General features: G+C 32.7%; 1 protein-coding gene across 1 annotated transcript in view; it reads left to right on the plus strand.

The window, feature by feature from the left end:
- The first annotated feature begins 839 nt into the window (after positions 1-839).
- LOC134718384 (uncharacterized) overlaps positions 840-23,562 on the plus strand; it is a 30,156-nt gene continuing 7,433 nt past the window's right edge. The window contains exons 1-6 of the mRNA XM_063580881.1: positions 840-947; positions 9,261-9,336; positions 9,844-10,101; positions 12,230-12,667; positions 18,455-18,594; positions 21,907-23,100. Coding sequence (XP_063436951.1) covers positions 840-947; positions 9,261-9,336; positions 9,844-10,101; positions 12,230-12,667; positions 18,455-18,594; positions 21,907-23,100 — 2,214 coding nt within the window. The remainder of the gene's footprint in view (positions 948-9,260; positions 9,337-9,843; positions 10,102-12,229; positions 12,668-18,454; positions 18,595-21,906; positions 23,101-23,562) is intronic.

Here is a 23,562-nt window from a genome sequence, read left to right on the forward strand (position 1 = left end):
ATACACTATCAACATACCTTCCACCAATCATACACTACAAACATACCTTCCATCAATCATACATTATCAACATACCTCCCACCAATCATACACAACCAACATACATACCACCAATCATACACTACACACATACCTTTCCACCAATCATACACTGCCAACTTACCTTCTACCACTCATAATCTTTCAACAGACTTTCCATCAATCATATACCTCTTACATACCTTTCACCAAGCATACACTACCAACATACTGTCTACCAATCATACATTTACAACATACCATCAACCAATCATACACTTCCAACTTACCATTTACCAAGCATACACTACTAAAATACCTTTCACCAATCATACACTGCCAACATACCTTCTACATGTCATTTTAACTGTTATAAAAACAAGTATGTTTACACAGCTTTAATCAGTTATGGAAATGAATAGGTTAAAGAAGAAAAACATCCGTTATGAATTTTATTTTCCAAGTTTTTATTTCTTTCAATTTTTTTTTTTACTTTTGAACTTCGAGACATCGGGGTCAATTTATATCAATTTTACATAGACGGGACTTAAGAATTACCTCGACTTAACCGAGAATTCGAATCATCCGAGTTTGACTCATCAGAGGTTAAAATGCATTGATCAAACGGGAATTATGCTGGGACCGAGAATTTACTTCGACTCATCCGAGTTTTCGACACAACTGAGTTCGACACAACGAGGTTCGACTGTATATATAAATAAGACAACATACTGCATTGCATAGGTAACATTTATGCAACAGTTACCTATTATTTAATGTTTTACAGTTTTTGAAATAAAAGATATATATTGGTTTCATTAATGAAAGATTATTTGATTGTATTTCAGGGTGAGACTCCTTATGATCTGGTAACAATATCAACGTATTGTTCTGAAGAGAAGAAGAAAGAAGTGATAGACTTCCTTAAGGTAAATAGTCTTGTCTTACTTTAAAAGATATTCACAGATTATAAGAGACAAAACAAACTTGGTACAAAGAAATTAAAATAAAACGGTTGCCTGTAGTTTTCAATGTCATTGTAGTATTTGTTGTCAGTTAACAATGTAAGTAGACAATTCCAAGCTTGTTGCCTAATATACATGTTGGCATATGTGAAAGACAAATGTATGAAATCTATGTTCTCATCTGTTGGATGTCTCTTTTTTTTGTGTCATCAGATTGGTATCTCCTAGGTATATATATCACATCATCTCCTTTTATGAATAATGCATACCTCTGTGCGGAAAGGTTGATTCACATGTTTATGCAAATATGTAATAATCATATATTAAAACAAAAAGCACATCTTTACAAAATGTTAAATATGTTGTCAACCTGTGTATAGATTTTAAACCTTTCAGTATGTAGCGGGTAGACAAAGCCACCTACATAGATAAAACCTCTATGAAATTAGTATACTCAGTACAGGGATGATTCCACTATACAGTTTAGGGCCGCCTAGCGGCCCTTAAGACAGCTAGCGGCCCCCAAAAATGTTTGTGAATATAAATTCCCAATACAGGAAAATAAAATAAAAATTGTTTTTTCCGTGAAAGTTTCCGTCACCAATTACGGCAACTATATTTTTTCATAGTTTGTCGTCAAAACGTAGCCGCTGAATTCAATTGATTAAAATGTTATGGGAGTAATTTATCTCGTAAAAGAAGATCGCTCAGCAGGTTGATCAAAAACATTTGTTTTTGGACAAAATGGGTGTCAAAGCAGACATCGGCAAAGAGCAAATTCAAATTTTGATACATTGATGTATAATTTTATTGGGCGCCGATCTCGTAAAAGCGAACTGCCCAGCAGATTCGGTTATGTAATTTGATTAAAAATTGTTTTGTAAAAGAAATTATTTTATATTTGCTCTATTTCCTCAAAAGACAAAAGTTTGAACGTTTTTGAAAATAATGTTGATGATAGACCATTCATGAAATGAGCCCCCCCCCCCCCCCCCTCCTCCCTTGAAATACGATGTCATCATTATGGAACTGTTTTAAAAGATATGAAAATTATCCAAATAATTTTAAAGTTCTCTGGTTCCGCTGCTTTAAATATCTATCAGCTACATTTTTATAGTATATAAACTTTTGTAATTGATTTTCTGAATTCAACAATATTGGCAGGTTCAATTTGAAATCCATTTGAATCAAGGTGAGTTTATAGAGATGATCTGTTGAAAAAATACCCAATGGATGATTTTTTTCAGTGATTAGTATGGCAAGCCGTTTTGCTATTTAATCTAATTCAAATCTTTATAAGATATCTTATATAATAGTCCATTATTTTTCTTATATTGTTTGTAAGATATCTTATACAGTTTATAAGATATCTTATATAGTTCATGATATATCTTACATAATTTATGAGATATCTTATATAGTTTATATAATTTTCTTTATCAGATATCTTATAAATTATATAAGCTATCTTATAAACTATGTGATATATCTTATAAACTATATAAGAAATCTTATATAAAGTATATTTATAAGATATCTTATATACTATGTAAGATATCTTATAATCGATATTAAATATCTTCTTTATTATATAAGATATCTAATAAAAAAGATTATTTAAGATATCTTTTATATGATATAAGATATATTTATATTAGAGATATCGTATATAAATTATCAGATATAAACCTAAATGACGATTTTGATACAAACATGTTCGGAAATTAATAATATAACAAATATAGCCTTTGTATGAGGTCAATACAGGATATATCGACCCAGAGAAGTATATCGACCTCGGACTTCGTCCTCAGTCAATATACTTCTTTCAGGTCAATATATCCTTGTATCGACCTCATACAAAGGCTGTATTTGTATAATATATCTTATATATTATGAGATAATTTGAAATTCGAATAAATAGCCAAACAGCTTGCCATAGGTTTATGTTAGCTGGTATATATATTTTGGTAATAGGCCTCGTTTACCAAAGTTAAGATGATAGTGCATCATGTGCAATGATGATCATGTATTACAACTTCCCTTGTCTGAATCCAATAACGTCTTCAATCGGTGTACATGGTGAAACTTTAAAATATACATTTTCCGTTTTTACAGGAAAAGGATATTATTTCGTCTTAGATTGTATGCATAAAAAATTCCCAATTGGGATGAAAATTCCCAATTTGATGTTCAAGGGACCCATTTGAAAACACCTGGAATCATCCCTGCAGTAACGTTAACTTTCCTGCACAACCTTTTTAAATTACATACAAAACAAATAAAACACATCATCATTAAATAAGCAGTGTGCGGTAAATTTTACTCTAGTGAGATATGGCATAGTGGTAAAGATGTCAGACCACCAATTCACTCACTCCAATTTAGAATGTAAAGTTCTATATTAAAGTAGTCCTTCCCCAAAAAACATATAGTGCTTTTGATGACATTGTTTACTTAAAGGGGTACTAGCTACGAGATATATAAAAAATCTAAAGTATGATTTTGTTTGTTAAATCAATAATAAAAGTAAAATAGTGAGATATTTATTCGCTTTTAGCAGCCAAAATAGTTCAATTTTGTCAAATTAAGCAAAGAAACATTGATATTTTCTATTTCACTTGCAAGTGAAACAGTCGACCTCATTAAATCCGTATTCATGTGAACTTCAGTTTAACCCCTAGTTAGAGATTGACAACGCATGCATTGTACGTGTACTGGTTATTTTTTTAAAGAAATGAACGTGTACTGGTTATTTTTAAAGAAATAGAATGTCAACAATGAAAGTGAAACTACGATAAACCATTTGATTGCTTATTCGATCCATATAAAATCATTCTTATACGGTTAAAACCAATGAGAAACATATATGTTTAATCTATAAAATAAAATCAAACAGACCTATAAAATCCTATTGCACGTGTTGGTTTCATCTATTCATATCTCATTATATGATCTTTGTGTATGTTTACATCGCTAATATAGTCATCTGAGGTAAAATCGATAGTTAATTAGATGGCGTCTGGACTAAAATCCACAAGAAACGAACCTACATATTCTCTACCCCATGCTCTGTAAACAGTTTCTTTTGGACTTTTGGTAGTTTGAATAAATGTTTTACATTGTTATAAAACAAATATGAGAATTTGAGTCAAATCGGTGACCATGAATTTGACAGCTTGTGCCCCTTTAATCTAACCAAAATAGTTGCAGAAAAGAGAAATATATTTAAACCATTTTTAACCGGATTTTTGTGACAAAAATGTCGGTTATTGATTTGGGGATGCTCGGCGGGAGGTAGGTCAGGCGGGCGGCAATCAAATGTTGTCCGTGCATTAACTCATGAAATGTTCAACCAAAGCTTTTAAAATCTTAATATGTTGTTACTGGCAACTAAATGAAGGTCAAGTTCAATAATGGCGATTTTGACTTTTACCGTTCAGGAGTTATGGTTCTTGAAAGATTGAAAAATGGAGTTTCCAGTCTTGTCCATGCATTTACGCATGAACCATTCTACCAAAGCTTCCCAAATTTTAATATGTTGTTACTGGTGACAAAATGGAGGTCAAGTTCAATAATGACGATTTTGACTTTTACTATTCAGGAGTTATGGTTCTTGAAAGATTGAAAAATGGTGTTTCCAGTCGTGTCCGTGCATTTTCACATGAACCATTCAACTAAAGCTTTTCAAATTCTTATATGTTGTTACTGATGACAAAATAGAGGTCAAGTTCAATAATGATGATTTTGACTTTTACCGTTCAGTAGTTATGGTTCTTGAAAGATCGTAAAATGGTGTTTCCAGTCGTGTCCGTGCATTTACGCATGAACTGTTCTACCAAAGCTTCCCAAATTTTAATTTGTTGTTACTGATGACTAAATGGAGGTCAAGTTCAATAATGACGATTTTGACTTTTACCGTTCAGGAGTTATGGTTCTTGAAAGATTGGAAAATGGTGTTTCCAGTCATGTCCGTGCATTTTCTCATGAACCATTCAACCAAAGCTTTTTAAATTTTAATATGTTGTTACTGATGACAAAATAGAGGTCAAGTTCAATAATGACGATTTTGACTTTTACCGTTCAGAAGTTATGGTTCTTGAAAGATCGTAAAATGGTGTTTCCATTCACGTTGTTGCATTAACTCACGAACCATTCAATCTAAGCTTTTCAAATTTTAATATGTTGATACTGATGACAAAATGGAGGTCAAATTTGAAATTGACGATTTTCACTTTCGTTAATCATCAGTAATGGTTCTTGTGATATTGCCAGGACACAAATAATGTAAGAAATATGGTTTGCTGTCGTTGTGACAGCCTCTTGTTAGACATAATTTTCTTGCTCATGAGTTTGCATTAAAAATTTAGGATTAGTGCGCTCCATACTATATTTATTTAAGATTTCCAGAAAAATCAGGGGCTATGTTTAGTAGTCACCTTCCCTAAAAAATAGATAGTGCTATTGATGTCATTGTTTACTTATAATAACCAAAAAATTTGCAGAAATGAAACTTTTAGTGAAAGAAATATATTTAAACCATTTTTAAACATAATTTACTTGCTCATGAGTTTGCATGAAAAATTTAGGATTAATGCACTCCATACTATATTTATTTAAGATTTCCAAAAAAATCAGGGGCTATGTTCATGATGTTTAGTAGTTACCTTCGGACCGTTGGTATTTTACTACAAGTGAAAACATTAAACATTAAAAATTGGCAGACAGAAAGGTGATACATGTACATTTTAGGGTATACCTGCTTTGTATGAAGTTATACTTAGGTAGAAAATTTAGAAAGCTGTGACATTTGAAAAATGAAAAAATTGTTGGAATAGGTAGGAATTTAAAGCAAAAAACGGTGAATCACAAAAAATCAGAAAACAATTGATTTTTTACTTAACTGATCATTTCAAATAAAGGTAGCCACATTACATGCATTACAACACATATTGCCAGATTGGAGCCTAAAAACCTGAATATGTGCTATTTTCTTGCAATTAAATAATGGGAGAAATAAAACATACTTTAATAAATGATGCATTTTCTCCATTATGAGTATGGTTGATAACACTACTGTTTTCGAACTTGTTTATACGCCCGTCAAAATTTTGACGGGACGTATTATGGTATACAAATGTCCGGTGTCCGTCCGTCTGTCCGTCTCACCGTCTGTCTGGCGTAAACATGTCTGACCATAACTTGAGAACGACTTATCTAAATTTCATGAAACTTAATATAGTTGTTTTTTATGATGGTCAAATGATCTGTATACTTTTTGGTGAAAATAAGATTTAAACTTTTTGAGTTACGGCACTTTGTAACTAAAACAGGGGGGTGTTTTTTTTTCACATGTTGCACCGTACTTCAAAATGATTCTTGATTATTGCTTAAGACTTAACACACTTCTTAGTTATATTAATCTTAATATCTGTATACTTTTTGGTGATGATTCAAAATTTCATTTTTGAGTTATTGAGTATTTTGTAAAAAAGGGGGAGGTTTTTTTTACATGTCACGCCGTATCTCAAAAACAATGTATGATTATTGCTTAAAACTTTACACACTTCTTTGTTATATTAATCTTAAGATCTGTATTCTTTTTGGTGATGACTCAAAATTTTGTTGTGACTGTACACACTTCTTTGTTATATTAATCTTAAGATCTGTATACTTTTTGGTGATGACTCAAAATTTTATTATTGAGTTATTGAGTATTTTGTAAAAAAGGGGAGGTTTTTTTTACATGTGGCGCGGTATCTCAAAAACAATTTATGATTATTGCTTGAAACTGTACACACTTCTTTTTTATATTAATCTAAAGATCTGTATACTTTTTGGTTTGATTCAAAATTTTATTTTAGTGATATTTGTAAAAAAAAAACAGGGTGGGTGGGGGGTTTTCACATGTCCCGTCATGTCTCAAAAACAATAAATGGTTATTGCTTAAAACTTTATCAGAAACTATTTATGATTATTGCATAAAACTTCCACACAAGACGTTGGGCGTATCATGCGCTCATGGCGCAACTGTTTATTACTTAATTTTGTAAATATCAAAATAAACTAATGAAATTTGGTTTTTGAAACAGTCGTCTACAATTAGAGCAAATTAAAACAAAACATTTGATTGTATGTTCTTGCACGCCTGAGAAAACAGTATTTCATTTTTGTTTTGTTTATAAACAACAAACGAATACAAGGGGAACAACCAAAATTTGTCTTTGATATTTTCTTATACTAAGAGGAATAACTCAATGTCTTCACTCACTAGTTTTGTTAAGTATAGTCTGTTTCATCAATTATCTAGCAAAGAACGAAATAATTTTTACTGTAATTTTTTTATTCCAACACAAAAAGTTCTATCTTGTCAAATGTGTTTGGTGACTTGACATATTTTTATACGACCGCAAACATTGAATTTTTTTTGGTCGTATATTGGTATGACGTTGGCGTCGTCGTCGTCCTCCGAAGACATTTGGTTTTCGCACTCTTACTTTAGTATAAGTAAATAGAAATATATGAAATTTAAACAAAAGGTTTATGACCATAAAAGGAAGGTTGGGATTGATTTTGGGAGTTTTGGTCCAAACAGTTCAGGAATTTGAGGCAAAAAAGGCACAAATAAGCAATTTCTTGGTTTTCGCACAATAACTTTAGTATAAGTTAATAGAAATGTATGAAATTTTATCATACGGTTTATGACCACAAAAGGAAGGTTGGGAATGAATATGGGAGTTTTGGTCCCAACAGTTTAGGAATTAGGGGCCAAAAAAAAGATCCCAAATAAGCATTTTTCTTGGTTTTTGCACAATAACTTTAGTATAAGTAAATAGAAATCTATGAAATTTTAACACAAGGTTTATGACCACAAAAGGAAGGTTGGTATTGATTTGGGGTGTTTTGGTCCCAACAGTTTAGGAATAAGGGGCCAAAAGGGTCCAAAATTAAACTATGTTTGATTTCATAAAAAAATGAATTATTGGGGTTCTTTGATATGCCAAATGTAACAGTGTATTTAGATTCTTAATTTTGGTCCTGTTTTCAAATTGGTCTACGTTAAGATCCAAAAGGTCCAAAATTAAACTTAGTTTGATTTTAACAAAAATTGAATTCTTTGGGTTCTTTGATATGTTGAATCTAAACATTTACTTAGATTTTTGATTATGGGCTCAGTTTTTAAAGTTGGTCCAAATCGGGGTCCAAAATTAAACTTAGTTTGATTTTAACAAAAATTAAATTCTTTGGGTTCTTTGATATGTTGAATCTAAACATTTACTTAGATTTTTGATTATGGGCTCAGTTTTTAAAGTTGGTCCAAATCGGGGTCCAAAATTAAACTTTGTTTGATTTTAACAAAAATTCAATATATGGGGTTCTTCAATATGCTAATATGCTGAATCTAACCATGTATTTAGATTTTTAATATTTGGGCCCGGTTATCAAATTGGTCTACATTTAGGTCTAAAGTGTCTAAATTGAACATTATTTGATTTCAGCAAAAATTGAATTCTTGGGGTTCTATGATATGCTGAATCTAACCATGTATTTAGATTTTGGATATTGGACCATAAGAGGTAAATGTCCAATTCAAAAGTTTAAGTTCTTAGACCACATTCATTCTGTGTCAAAAACCAATGTTGTGTCAACAATTTAATCACAATCCAAATTCAGAGCTGTATCAAGCTTAAATGTTGTGTCCATACTTGACCCAACAGCTCAGGGTTCGACCTCTGAGGTCGTATAAAGCTGCCCCCTGCAGAGCACCTGGTTTAATTTCAAATTAAAAAAAAAATGGGGGAGGGGGATTTTGTTTTTCGCTTTTTTTTTTGGGTGGGGGGGGGGGGTCATATTATTTTCTTCAAGATTGAAAAAAATTGGGGGCGGGGTTCTCATATCTAAGCAATTGAAAACCAATAAATTAAAGGAAGATTTGCATTCATTACAGCTTTCATTGGTTGGACTGTATACTACAGACATCAGACACTTAAATGCAATTGCACCAAACCAGTCATATAAAATGTATAGGCCTTAGTCTGTCAAAGAAGGTTATAAATGATTTGTGACAATGCAAATACTAAACTTTAGAATATAAATGAATATCTTTAACCAATGAATTCAAAATACTAATATCTATTTAATTTCACAAATATGTACTGAATAAGCATCATGTAAAACCTAGTGGCAGGTAGAAAGGCTATTAAAATATGTGTATTAAACTATTTGACAACTTTTCACATAGGGCATGATAGTTTATAGCATATTTTTCTTTTGTAGACTGCCATGTCAAAGACATCCCCAGAAGTAACTCCTGACACCCATTTACAGGAACCTGCAGCACCAGTAGTTGAAGGTAGTCATCTAATGTTAATTATTCAGATACCGGCTGAAATGATTTATAATTACCTGTTTCTAATATACAGAAACCTTGATATCTGCTTATAATGTTATAATGAAAAATGATGAAAAAAAACCAACAATTTGATGGGAAAAGTGAAGTATGCTTTTGATGAAGATTGATTGATTACAGATCACCATGATCACATTCACTTTAAAATCATTCTCATCTAATTTATTCTTTCCTCAACCTGCTGAATATATTTTGGATAATCATTCTTACTAGTTCCTCCTACAAGGCATGTGACGTCAAAATCATTCTTACTCGTGCTGTCACAAGGCATGTGACGTCAAAATACTCATAAAGGCAACAGTAGGATACCGCTGTTCGAAATTCATAAATCGATTGAGAAGGCCCTAATATGAACTGTATGTCTCAGACCTAATATGTAGAAATCGGTAGACGAGTATGACCTCTTACTAACGACTTTTTAGGATAAACATTTATTTATTTACATTTCAGACAGCAAAATACCAGAACAAATAAAAAAGATGGATCATGAGTCGATTGCCATTTATCTGAACGCCCTTGAATCAGGTTCAGAAAGAAGACGGGATATAAATTTAATAATTGTTGGAAAAAAATCTGTTGGAAAGACTTCCTTAGTACGAAGACTGTTCGGGGAGGAGTTACAAAGCGTAAAAAGCACAAATGGTATAGAAATTCATCGGCGGAGATGTCGAATAAATCTAAGTAACTGGGAATGGAATAAAGTGTTAGGTAAATATGCAATTTTTTTCTCAGTCTCGTTTTACATGTTTTATTTGTTGCAAAGTTATCATAGAAAAACTAAAACATAGTAAACATAATTTTTTTTTTAAGTTCTGTGTATGCTGTTTTTATGTATTTACCCTTTTTTTATTTTTCAATTCTTGGAAAGACATTTTTGATAGACCCTAGTATGAACCATATGTCGCAGACCTTATATGAATATTCAATATTCAATTAATGGAATTAAAGATAGGCATGTTGGATGTAATTTAAACTAAAAAACAGACTGGTGATCTCTACTACATTATCGCAAAATATTTTTATTCGCAAAAATGACTATGCTTATGTAAACTTATCCTCGCATTCGTTTTATTATATGTTAAAATGTTGTTCTTTTTTATAATTATACTGTTTTCCAGTGTACTCTTTTATACTTGAGATTTATAAAGCTGTGTAATTAGGATTTTTTTTGATAAATTTTTAGTGCCTGCATTTCATGTTTATATGATCTTCAACGTCTTATTAAAAATTGTTCTCAAGAATACAATCCAATCAGCGCAAAAAAACTAAATGAAAATATCTAATCAGATGGATGTGTAATCAGATGGATGTCTAATCAGATGGATGTGTAATCAGAAGGATGTGTAATCAGATGGATGTGTAATCAGATGGATGTGTAATCAGATGGATGTCTAATCAGATGGGTGACTAATCAGATGGATATCTAATCAGATGGATGTCTAATCAGATGGATGTGTAATCAGATGGATGTGTAATCAGATGGATGTCTAGATGTCTAATCAGATGGATGTCTTATCAGATGGATGTCTAATCAGATCTATGGATGTCTAATCAGATGGATGTGTAATCAGATGGATGGATGTCTAATCAGATGGATGTGTAATCAGATGGATGTCTAATCAGATGGATGTCTAATCAGATGGATGTCTAATCAGATGGATGGATGTCTAATCAGATGGATGTCTAATCAGATGGATGTCTAATCAGATGGATGTCTAATCAGATGGATGTCTAATCAGATGGATGTCTAATCAGATGGATGTGTAATCAGACGGATGTCTAATCAGATGGATGTCTAATCAGATGGATGTCTAATCAGATGGATATCTAATCAGATGGATGTCTAATGATGTCTAATCAGATGGATGTGTAATCAGATGGATGTCTAATCAGATGGATGTCTAGATGTCTAATCAGATGGATGTCTAGATGTCTAATCAGATGGATGTCTAATCAGATGGATGTGTAATCAGATGGATGTCTAATCAGATGGATGTATAATCAGATGGATGTCTAATCAGATGGATATCTAATCAGATGGATGTGTAATCAGATGGATATCTAATCAGATGGATGTGTAATCAGATGGATGTCTAATCAGATGGATATCTAATCAGATGGATGTGTAATCAGATGGATGTCTAATCAGATGGATGTCTAATCAGATGGATGTCTAATCAGATGGATGTGTAATCAGATGGATGTCTAATCAGATGGATGTATAATCAGATGGATGTCTAATCAGATGGATATCTAATCAGATGGATGTGTAATCAGATGGATATCTAATCAGATGGATGTCTAATCAGATGGATGTCTAATCAGATGGATATCTAATCAGATGGATGTGTAATCAGATGGATGTCTAATCAGATGGATGTCTAATCAGATGGATGTCTGGATTGAGTGTTGTATAAACCCTTTGGCAATTTAATCCTTTAGCAGATACTTTATGTCTACTGTAATTTCATTATTTCAATTTTCACTGTAAAGGTTTTATATGAAAATAAAATGTTATTGATATCTATATTTTTTAAATGCAGATACCCTTATTTGTTTGATGTGTTTGAGCTTTGATTTTGCCATTTGAAGACGGACTTTCCGTTTTGAATTTTCCTCAGAGTTCGGTATTTTTGTTAATTTACTTTTTTCTTGATAATGAATGACCTGTTGCCTTAACAGAATATTGTTTTATGTGTTTAGTTTCTGAGAAAGGGGTGGACGTGGTTTTCTTTATTGCTTCTTTATTGTATAACATATGAAATCGGTGAAGTTTAATCATAACTTCCATAGATTTTTTCTATACTATGAACACTTTTTACTATTTTTTTTGTAGATACAGGATTAGTGAAAGAAACAAGTATCAACAATAGAATGTTGCAGTCAATTGTCAAAGAGTTGCATCAAGATAAAGAAAAACCCAAGCATGACATATTGGAGATATCTTCATCAGATCAGATATCAACAGATGATAATAAGGGCAAAATCACAAAAAATATTGAACATGACGAAGAACCTCAACCCAAAATGAACTATCAGTTTGCTTATCCGGAGATTACAGAATCGCCGTTTTCTAAACTGGCAAAGGATGAGCTGTTAAGTATGATCCGATCTGCTGTCGACTTACAAGACGAAGACGGCTATGCAAATTTAACAGTGTGGGATTTTGCTGGTGACATTGAGTATTACAACACACATCAAACGTTTTTGAATTCAGAAGCAATTTTTCTTGTCGTAGCAAATTTACATGACATAGATGACACATTATCCTACGGTTTGTAAAGTCAAGATATAATTATACTAACCGTAGATACCAATTATTCTTGATGTTCAGTTCATATAAAAACAATGAAACTAAACATTTAAGACAACAAATTTTAATACGTGGCTATTTTGTTAATGATTTTTATTATTTGCTCTAAACGACACTACTTTTCGTGTTTCATTTAATATAGCCATTTGCTATCTTCACTTGCATTTAGAAATTGACAATGAGGATCGGATGAAAACAAGTTTGTGACAAAAAAGATGACTTAGCTTCCCAATTGTTCTTTCATTTTCTATGTAGCAACATTCTAGCAGTGTCTTCCCATGAAGTATATATCTCCAAATTGATACAATATTTCAGGACTTGTATTTCCTATCATGATGTCCTTATAAGAAGGTTGCTGCTCACAAAAAAGCTATCAAGCCAAGTGTCCAAGAGGTGCAATTGAAATTATCCCTTCTAAAAATTTACAGACGCCATCAATAGTTGGTTTAACGTTATTGAATATCAGTTTTAAAAATGATGACGGATATGTTCCGAAAGTCGTAACTACAATCCTGCCACTTTTTACCTACCGAATAAAAATTATCACCAGGTTTTTAAATACACGAACAACACTACGGGTGCACATGTAGAGTAGAATCTTTCGTGAGTGTATGAAATCACCCCCGGTTTTTGGTTGGGTTTTCTGTTGCTCAGTCTTAAGTTTTCTACGTTGTGTTTTGAATATTTTTGATTGTCGTTTTAGTCTATGTCATGTCTTTGTCATGTCTTTGTCAGTTTATTTTCGTCTTATGATTATAAATGTTCCTTTGATATCTTTCCCCTCTCTTTTACACGTAAAATCGTGTAATATACGTGTAGCTAACCTATTTTATATCTTGCTTAAAATGATATCACCACAAATGTTGATTTCTTTTTAGCTCACCTGGCCTAAAAGGCCATGAGAGCTTTTCTCATCACTTGGCGTCCGTCGTCGTCGTCGTCTGTCGTCGTTAACAATTTTTCAAACATCTTCTCCTCTGAAACTACTGAATGGATTTGAATGAAACTTAGCATGATTGTTCCTTAGTATATCCTGCACAAAGTGTGTGTTTTGATTTTTGATCCGTCAAAAAACATGGCCGCCGTTACCAGGGGTTAAAAAATCCACTAGCCCGACGCCCGGGACTAGACATTTACGTCTCGGGCAACCAAAACTTATAACCCAGTATGCCCGACGGACTAGTAACAAAAAATTCTTGGGGTGTCTAAAATAGAAAGTGGAAAATCCCTTCATCACTTTTCTGTCTTAGCCAATCAGATTCAATTACGTCATCCGGGATTCCAAGAATTTGAACTGGTTTGAACAGGTCCTCACCTCATGCACAGTAACATGTTTTAAAAATAGAACAAACAACTCCGGGTGTATTGATCACAGTTATTGTACTTTCAATATATGTTATAACGGGGATATTTTTCATTGGTTCTGTCGAGTTTTTCAATTAACGGTACCGGGGGGTATAATGTATTGATAGGTATTGATCCGTCTAGACTCGAGCTCTGGTCGGACAACTGTTTAAGCAGGGAGCACAAAACTGTCAATGCAACAAAATATATCAACATATTTTACTACGGCAAGCGCAGAAACTTCATCAACTTCAAGTTCAAAGCGAAAATCGGCAAATGAAGGGGATTCTAATGAGGCTGATACATCTAAAAAAAAATAGAAAGTACGATCGGGACAAGCGAAAAAGGGGTACACGACAACTCGTACTTTCGGCAACTCGTACTCAACCAACTCGTAACCTATTTTTACCAACTCGTACCCATGTTTTATTTGATATTATTTATCTAGTTTATATGCATAGTTATTGTAACTTTCTTTCGTATATCATTATATAGCAAAATATATGGCAAGCCAAAGTGGACAAAAAGAACTATTTTCTAATATTAAAAAATCATTTTCTAATATTAAGAAATCATTTTCTAATATTAAAAAATCATATTCTAATATTAGAAAATTATTTTCTAATATTAGAAAATAGCTCTTTTTGTCCACTTTGGCTTGCCATAAAAATACAAATAAAAAAAAATCATTGTTAATTAAATGCAATCATAATTGTTTTAAATAAGCTTATCAAATGCTAATCGTTATAATCATTAGTATTCCTTAGAATTGATTGTTTTAAATTGTTTGGACGGCAATTAAATTGTTAAAATGTTTTATGGTTAAACTCTTACAATGTGTGTGTAAATACATAGTTGAATTCAGTTCAATATGAAGAAACTGAATGACAAAACCTATTCTACGTTATACAACTTTAATAATTGTGTTGAAATGAATATTTTTCAACAACAACATCTTACACTGGTATCTAATAAAAAAATATATAAATCTTTTGCAATTTGCTTTATACATCCATATGCTTTATGGTTTGAAAACTATTAGAAATGCATTCATTATATACATAAAATATATGCGAAATAAGACATATAAAAAAGAAGATTTTGTATGATTGCTTTTGAGCCAACTCTTCACAAGAGACCAAAAATGACACAGAAATGAACAACTATATATATATATATATAGGTAATCGTACAGTCTTCAACCATGAGCAAAGCCCACCTATACCACATAGTCAGCTATAAAATAACCATGTAAAACAATTCAAACGAGAAAACGAACTGACTGCCTTACTTATATAAAAAAGAACAAAAGACAAAGTGTTAATACATCAACAAACAACGTGTTTATCGCAATATTCGAGCACACATTAATTGACACTTGAGGATTTTTTTTAGATATAGATCTTATCAGTAGATACATCAGTAGGTAAATAATAAAATATGAAGCATTATAATGTTAAAAATATTTTCTACTAACACGAAAAAACTAAGACATGTTCAACGCAACTTGTTCACTAAAAAATATTCTTTTCATATTATATGAATCTACATCAGGGTGCACTGGGATACTTCAGGGAATTAAAATTCCATATCTACGGATATAAACGTAGAAAACGTATATTATAATGCTAGAAAAATATTGGGTACGACCAGAGACATATACATGTCTCTGGTACGACTTAGTAGAAGTACGAGTTGGTAGAAGTACGAGTTGCCGAAAGTACGAGTTGGTTGAGTACGAGTTGCCGAAAGTACGAGTTGACATGTATCCGCGAAAAAGAACGTTCATAGCGACATGGAATGAAAGATTCCCGTGGGCAAGGTCGATTGTTGAGGATGAAAAGCCAGAGACTGTCTACAAATGCCCTTTCAAAACATGACACACATTCCCAGCGTCTTATGCAGCACACCCTGAGTGATTTGTAAGTTATACTTGGGCTAGCAGGTTGGTTTTGATGGGCTAGCAGTTCTTGAAAAAGGGCTAGTAAAATCCTCCTGCCAAAAAGTCCTGGGCTAGTTAGCTGTAACAAAATTTTTTAACCCCTGCGTTACTTAAAATAGAACATAGGGGTCAAATGCAGTTTTGGCTTATATCTCAAAAACGAAAGCATTTAGAGCAAATCTGACATGGGGGTAAACATGTTCATTAGATGAAGATCTATCAGCCCTGAAATTTTCAGATGAATCAAACAATCCATTGTTGGGTTACTGCCACTTAATTGGTAATTTTAAGGAAATTTTGCAGTTTTTGGTCATTATCTTGAATATTATTATAGATACAGATAAACTGTAAACAGCAAAAATGATCAGCAAAGTAAGATCGACAAATAAGTTAATATGACCAAAATTGTCAATTGACCCCTTAAGGAGTTATTGTCCTTTAATGACAATTTTTCACAATTTGTTCATCATATTTGCTAACTTTAAAAAATCTTCTCCTCTGAAACTACTGAATGGATTTGGATGAAACTTAGCATGATTGTTCCTTAGATTATCCTGCACAAAGTGTGTGCTTCGATTTTTTATCCGTAAAAAAACATGGCCGCCGTTACTTAAAATAGAACATAGTGGTGAAATGCAGTTTTTGGCTTATATCTCAAAAACGAAAGCATTTAGAGTGAATCTGACAATAGGTAAAAATGTTCACTAGGTCATTATCTATCACCCCTAGAATTTTCAGATGAATCAAACAACCCAATGTTGGGTTGCTGCCACTTCAATTGGTAATTTAAAGGAAATTTTGCAGTTTTTGGTCATTATCTTGAATATTATTATAGATACAATTAAACTGTTAATAGCAAAAATGTTAAGCAAAGTAAGATCTACAAATAAGTCAAATGATCAAAATTGTCAATTAACCTCTTAAGGAGTTATTGCCCTTTCAAGACTTTTTTCACAATTTGTTCATCATGTTGACTTACTTTAAAAAATCTTCCCCTTTGAAACTGCTGTATCCATTTCAGCCAAACTTAGGCTAAATGAGTTTCAGAGTTTCAGAGTATCTAGTTTAAATTTATATTTCATTTCCTTGTATGTCAAGAAACATAGCTCCTATGGCTAAAATAGAACATAGGAGAAAATGATTTTGTTTTTGCTTTTGAAGAAAATAGGACGATTCAAAGAACATTTAAATAAATTGAAAAGCCAAAATAATCATTGATGAGAGATTAAACCAAAAAAATTCAGGTGAGCGATTCAGGCTCTTGAGAGCCTCTTGTTATCTCATACAAACATCCTTTGTTATACGACCGTAAATATCTTGTGTTGTCCGAAGACATTTGGTTTCCAAACAATAGCTTACATATTAGTGATTGGATCTTGATGAATTGATACCATAAGGTTTCATATAAAAAATGAAGGTTGGGATTGATTTTTGGGGCAATGGTCTGAACTGTTATGAATAACGGAACAAAAACATAACTTTTCTAATACAAATGTATCAATTATTCATTTCCTGACCATATTCAATGGGATTTAATTCAAAGGCTAAATGTAACCGTGTCTTTAGATTTTGGATTTTTGCCCCGTGTTTAAATTGATCCACATTAAGGACCTATGGGTCCAAATTAAATTTAGTTTGATTTTAACAACATTTGAATTCAATGGTGTTTTTAATATGCTTAATCTAACTATGCAGAACTTCATGGTAGGTTTGTTTATAATTTTGGAAAAACAAATTTTTTAGAAAGCTTTATACATATGTGTCAAATATTTAATCAGAATCCAAATTCAGATCTGTATCAAGCTTGCATGAATGAAGTGTTGATTTTCGCCCAAACTGTTTAGGGTTCGACCTCTTCGATCGTATCAAGCTGCGCCCCGCAATGCGTTTTATTAATGTATAGCGTTTTGCTTCCTGTACATGAAAAATTTACGGACTCCATCATTAAATTGGCTTTATTACCACAGATTACCATAGACATGTTCCATTTGTAGTTACCAGAATATTGTTCTATTTACGTCGACTCTGACCTACAAGTGAGACTTATATCCAAATTTGTACCTACCACAAATAACAAGACGGGTGCTGAATGTGATATAGGATCTGCCTACCCTTCTTGAGCACCTCGATTCAACCCTGATTTATGCAAGGTTCATTTAGTTCTCTAGATTGTGTTCTATATAATGTTGTGCATACTTTTGTCTATTCTTTGGGTTTTTTTATCTGCCCGATCGTTATCGCTTTCTTTTGGACTGATGAATGTTGATTCGCCCGTGTGTAACTTTCGCCTCTTTTTAAACACTGATTTAAATAGTTATATTTTTTACTTGCAATATTATAACGGTCTGCAGGATAAATCATTATATATTTTTTTATTGAATGAAGTAATTATATTCTTCAGACACATTTCAAGTGCAGTCATCCACCGAAATATTTAAATATTAATTTGTCTTTCATCACAGGCACATTCAATTTCTGGATGGATACAATACATTGTTATGGAAGCATAAACGACAAAACTGAAGCTGTATTGCTCGAAGGAGCTCACAACCTTCTAGATCCACCAGTTATTGCAATTGGTACACACAAGGACAAATTTCAGGTATTTATATCAAAGTAACAATGGAGTAGACATGTTAATTTAGTCTCTGTTTATAAAAACTTGACAACTGAATTTGCGTTTTTGGAAATATTTAGGTAATGTTAATTTGTGTTCGTATAAAAACGGTATTCTAGCTAAGTTTAGACTATGGACATTGGATATAATTCACCAATGTATCGGATCAAAAAGATACAATGAGATCAAGTGTGCCACGACGTCTTACACATCTAACTGTTTGTTTATGAATAACTGATTCAATGTTACGTTAGAGCTCATTTCAAATAGAAACTAGGGAAATTGTTTCATTCTAGATTGTATAATATCTATTTCATTTTACTGTACGAATATGTACCTTTGTCATATTGGTAACAATGTATATCTTTTTCTGTCCTGACATTCATGCTCGTCAATGCTGATTGTCGTTTTAATACGACCGCAACAATTGAAAATTTTTTGGTCGTATATTGGTATCACGTTTGCGTCTTTGTCATCCGAAGACTTTTGGTTTTCGCACTATAACTTTAGTTTAAGTGAATAGAAATCTATGAAATTTAAACACAAGGTTTATGACAACAAAGGGAAGGTTGTGATTGATTATGGAAGTTTTGGTCCCAACAGTTCAAGAATTAGGGGCCAAAAAGGGCCCAAATAAGCATTTTCTTGGTTTTCGCACTATAACTTTAGTTAAATAGAAATCTATGAAATTTTGACACAAGGTTAATGACCACATAAGGAAGGTTAGGATTGATTTTGGGAGTTTTGGTTCTAACTGTTAAGGAATTAGGGGCCAAAGGGCCCAAACAAGCATCATTCTTGGTTTTCGCACGATAACTTTGGTATAAGTAAATAGAAATCAATGAAATTTAAACACAAGGTTTATGAATACAAAAGTAAGGTAAGGTATGGGCTTTGTTCATTGTTGAAGGTCGTACGGTTACCTATAGTTGTCATTTCAGTCTTTTGTGGATAGTTGTCTAATTGGCAATAATACTACATCTTCTTTTTTATAAGGATTGATTTTGGGAGTTAAGATCCCAACAGTTTAGGAATTAGGGGCATAAATTGTGAAAACTTTTGTTTGATAAGCTTGTGTGGAAGTGTAGTATAGAGAGTGAAAAAGTCAAAACTGGCAACCAAATCAATTGGACCACCAAAAGCACGTAATTTATCTAAAACATCTGAAGAATCTGTTACACTATAAAATGGTCAATTCCACTGTTTGCATATGATATCATATTACAAAAATTAACGAAATGTTAATAGTTAAGGAACTCGTTAAAAGCACAGAAAGATTAGTAGTAGATCACTTACAAGAGGCCAAATGAAACGATATTTTACCGTTTTTTTGTAGTTTAGGTAACCAATACATAGTTGGAACCTTCAAATGTCTCGAGGAGGCCTTAAGCTGTGCTGTGGTAGTGACATAGTTATTGAGTATATGACTCTATTTGGAGCGTACGGCCTTGAATGAAGTTGAAGGCAAATTTCATTCTTAATGATTTCCGTGTAGTATTTACTTCATACCACCACCACATTGCTGGATGCTTTTTCGACTAATATGTACACAAAAAGTTTTGATAGACCTTAAATTTTGTTTTTAGTCCAAGAAAAGGGGCGTATTACTTACACTTTTATTTATTTAAAACAAAAAATTGAAGGGTGATTTGCGAATATAAACAATATTCATACATTTATTTAAATCAAGTGACTTTTTGTCAGATTTCTTCCGTTTACAACAATTTTTAAAATAGGATTATAGAGCATCTTTAATAGCCTGAGGACACTGTTCTCAATTTATTTTCGACCGTGGACGATATTTTGGTCCTTTTGTCAGAAACTTTATAACCTCTCGGTCTTAAACAATGTTGGGGTCATGACCATAGGAACCATATCTAAACTTCGATGAGTCATATTATATGCATATTTGAATGAATGGTCTTCTGTTATGTAGTAGCATCCGTAGGTTTCAATCACTCGATTTTACCTTTGAAAATCTTTACAATAGAGAACTGTGATCCAAATATTTCCTTTTAACTCGAACGTTTCTAATGCCTATACATTGACACATAGTAAAGAAAACTAGTGTTTAACAAGTCAATAATATTTGAAACAGGTTTATCAACATTTCCTTATTTGTCAAAATTATTATTATTCAAGTCACTAGACAGAACGGATTTATGTTCACCATCAATTTGATTTTTACAATTACTATATACACTTTTTATACGACCGCAAAAAAATAAATTTTTTTGGTTGTATATTGGTATCACGTTGGCGTCGTCGTCGGCGTCCGAAGACTTTTGGTTTTCGCACTATAACATTAGTATAAGTGAATAGAAATCTATGAAATTTGAACACAAGGTTTATGACCATAAAAGGAAGGTTGGGATTTATTTTGGGAGTTTTGGTCCCAACAGTTTGGGAATTAGAGGCCAAAAAGGAAAAAAAAAGTTTAAGTTCTTAGACCACATTCATTATGTGTCATGTATTTAATTTTAATCCAAATTCAGAGCTGTATCAAGTTTGAATGTTGTTTTCATACTTCCCCAAATGTTCAGGGTTCGACCTCTGCGGTCATTTAAAGCTGCGCTCTGCGGAGCATCTGGTTTCTTTTAGCATGTTTTTGTTTCTGCTAATTTCAATAGTAGTGTTTTATCACTCATTCTTAATTTTGTCAACTTCCGTTCTTAAATAGTAACAAACTTTACCCCAGTGTTCGATTCTTTATGAATATAAAAAATAAAAACTATCATTAAAAACCCAACAGTATACAGAACACAATGTTCATAGGAAAATTAAAACTGAGCAACATGAACCCCTCTGAAAAACGGTGATTATTCTCAGATGCCCTTGGTGGGTTAACAGATGAAAAACCCATACCATATAGCCGGCTTAAAAAAACATCCCGATTGGAAACATGAAACAATTCAATGCGAAAACTAACAGTCTAAATTATATCATAACAATTTACGAAAGCCAGAGTATTTATACATCCGCTCTAGAAAAAAGACACAGAAAAGTACAGATATGAGAATAGTAATAGTTACTGACAGCCAAAAACATCTCCAGTCTTCACGCTGATTGGCAGCCCTGGCAGCCCAGGCTAGTAGAATTAATTGCACTCAGGCCTGTAAAAATCATATCTACAGGCCAACAGAATCTAACTAAAAAAAAAAAAAAAATCAGCTCTGGGCCTGTAGATTGAATACTTCATCGTGAAGACTGCATCTCATAAGAAATCATGTATCTACGACTGTTTAAGTAAAATGATAATGAAATAATACAATAACACTGTTTTTGTTTTTGCGAAAGGACGAAGAACAATGCAGAAAACGTCTCGAATCCTACACTGGTAAAATATTTAAAGATTCCAAGCTTCACCTGAGATCAATTCACCTGATATCCAACACAGAGGATGAAGAAGATGCTTTTGGAAAATTGAGGAATGATATATTTGCCACAGCAAAGAGTAGTGCAAATTGGAATCGAGAATACCCTGTTAAATTTATTCAGATGGAAAAAGCCATCAACTCTGAACTTACGATCGGAAAACAAATAATTTCTTTTGAAAGAGTAAAAGAACTAGGTGAGAAAATACCACTTCCGATAACTGATGACAAGGAGCTTCATCTCTTTCTCAGGTATCAACATGAAATAGGTAACGTGATATTTTTTGAAGACATTCCGTCATACATCATACTTGATCCCCAATGGTTAGCAAATGCCTTTACATGCATTGTTACAGCCCAGCAGTTTCAACTGGAATTACCACACTTACAATGGAACAACTTCAAACAAACAGGAAAGATGGATCCTAAGCTATTGGAAGAAATATTCAAGAAACAATCAGCAGACATGAGAATTCATAAAGAGCATATACTGGAAGTAATCGAAAAGTTTGACATTATCATCTATCCATTGCTACTGACGGAAAGTGGAAATGTACAAAGGGAGCATAGTTTTTTTTACGTTCCATGCATGCTTCAAACATTAAAAATTAAGGATATTGATGTATTGTTTAACGTTCCAAATGCTAGCAAATCTACATGTTTGTGTTTTGTCTTTAGTTTTTTACCGCCGTATCTAATCAGCAATCTGATTGTCTCTTGTCTACGAGAATATCCTCTAGCAGTGGTAAAGGGCGAGATAGGCCTCTTCAAGGATTGTTGTGTATTCAATATTGACAGAACTGGCTGTGCAAAATTTGTATTAGCAAAGAGTAGTCATATGATTCAGCTGCAAGTATGGCAATGGGATGAAGTAGATACACAGGTTAACCAAGCTGTTTTAAAAATTGTCGAAAGAGAAATCAACAGAATTATCAACACGCGATACAAGTTGAAAACGGTTTCTTTCGAGAAAAAATGGAAGTGTGAGACCACCAGTTTCTCCTTTGACACAGGATACCATGAATTTGATCAAGTACATGATGGGAAAAAATATTATTGCGAAGAACATGCGACAACTCATAAATATAGAGACTATTGGTCTGGTGAGAAATCAAAGGTAATGTTTCTATTTGTTTTAGATTATTTTCATTTAGTGGGCAAATATTTGTGACACGATGAAATCCAATTATTGGTAATTTGTATATTTATTCCTTTGATGTGTACTTGTTGATAATGTCAGTATCCGTGTGGACTGGTTGTGTATTGGGTCCATTCACAATTGATATGCGCGACTGTACCACGTGAGGATCTACTATCAGTTCACTTCACAAAATCGCGCGTGATTTTGTTTTCTTCACAGAAATGCACGTGTTGTTATGTAAATTAAACGCTTGTCATTGTGTATCTTTTACTTTTCTTGTATCAGTAAAGATAGTAAAGTTTTTGAGATGGACTTTGTCTAATTAGTTATCAAAAGTACCAGGATTATAATTTAGTACACCAGACGCGCGTTTCGTCTACTTGAGACTCTTCAGTGACGCTCATGTCAAAATATTTATAAAGCCAGTTAAAGAGCATT

This window comes from Mytilus trossulus, chromosome 5 (genome assembly GCF_036588685.1).
Source record: "Mytilus trossulus isolate FHL-02 chromosome 5, PNRI_Mtr1.1.1.hap1, whole genome shotgun sequence".
Taxonomy (NCBI): Eukaryota; Metazoa; Mollusca; class Bivalvia; order Mytilida; family Mytilidae; genus Mytilus; species Mytilus trossulus.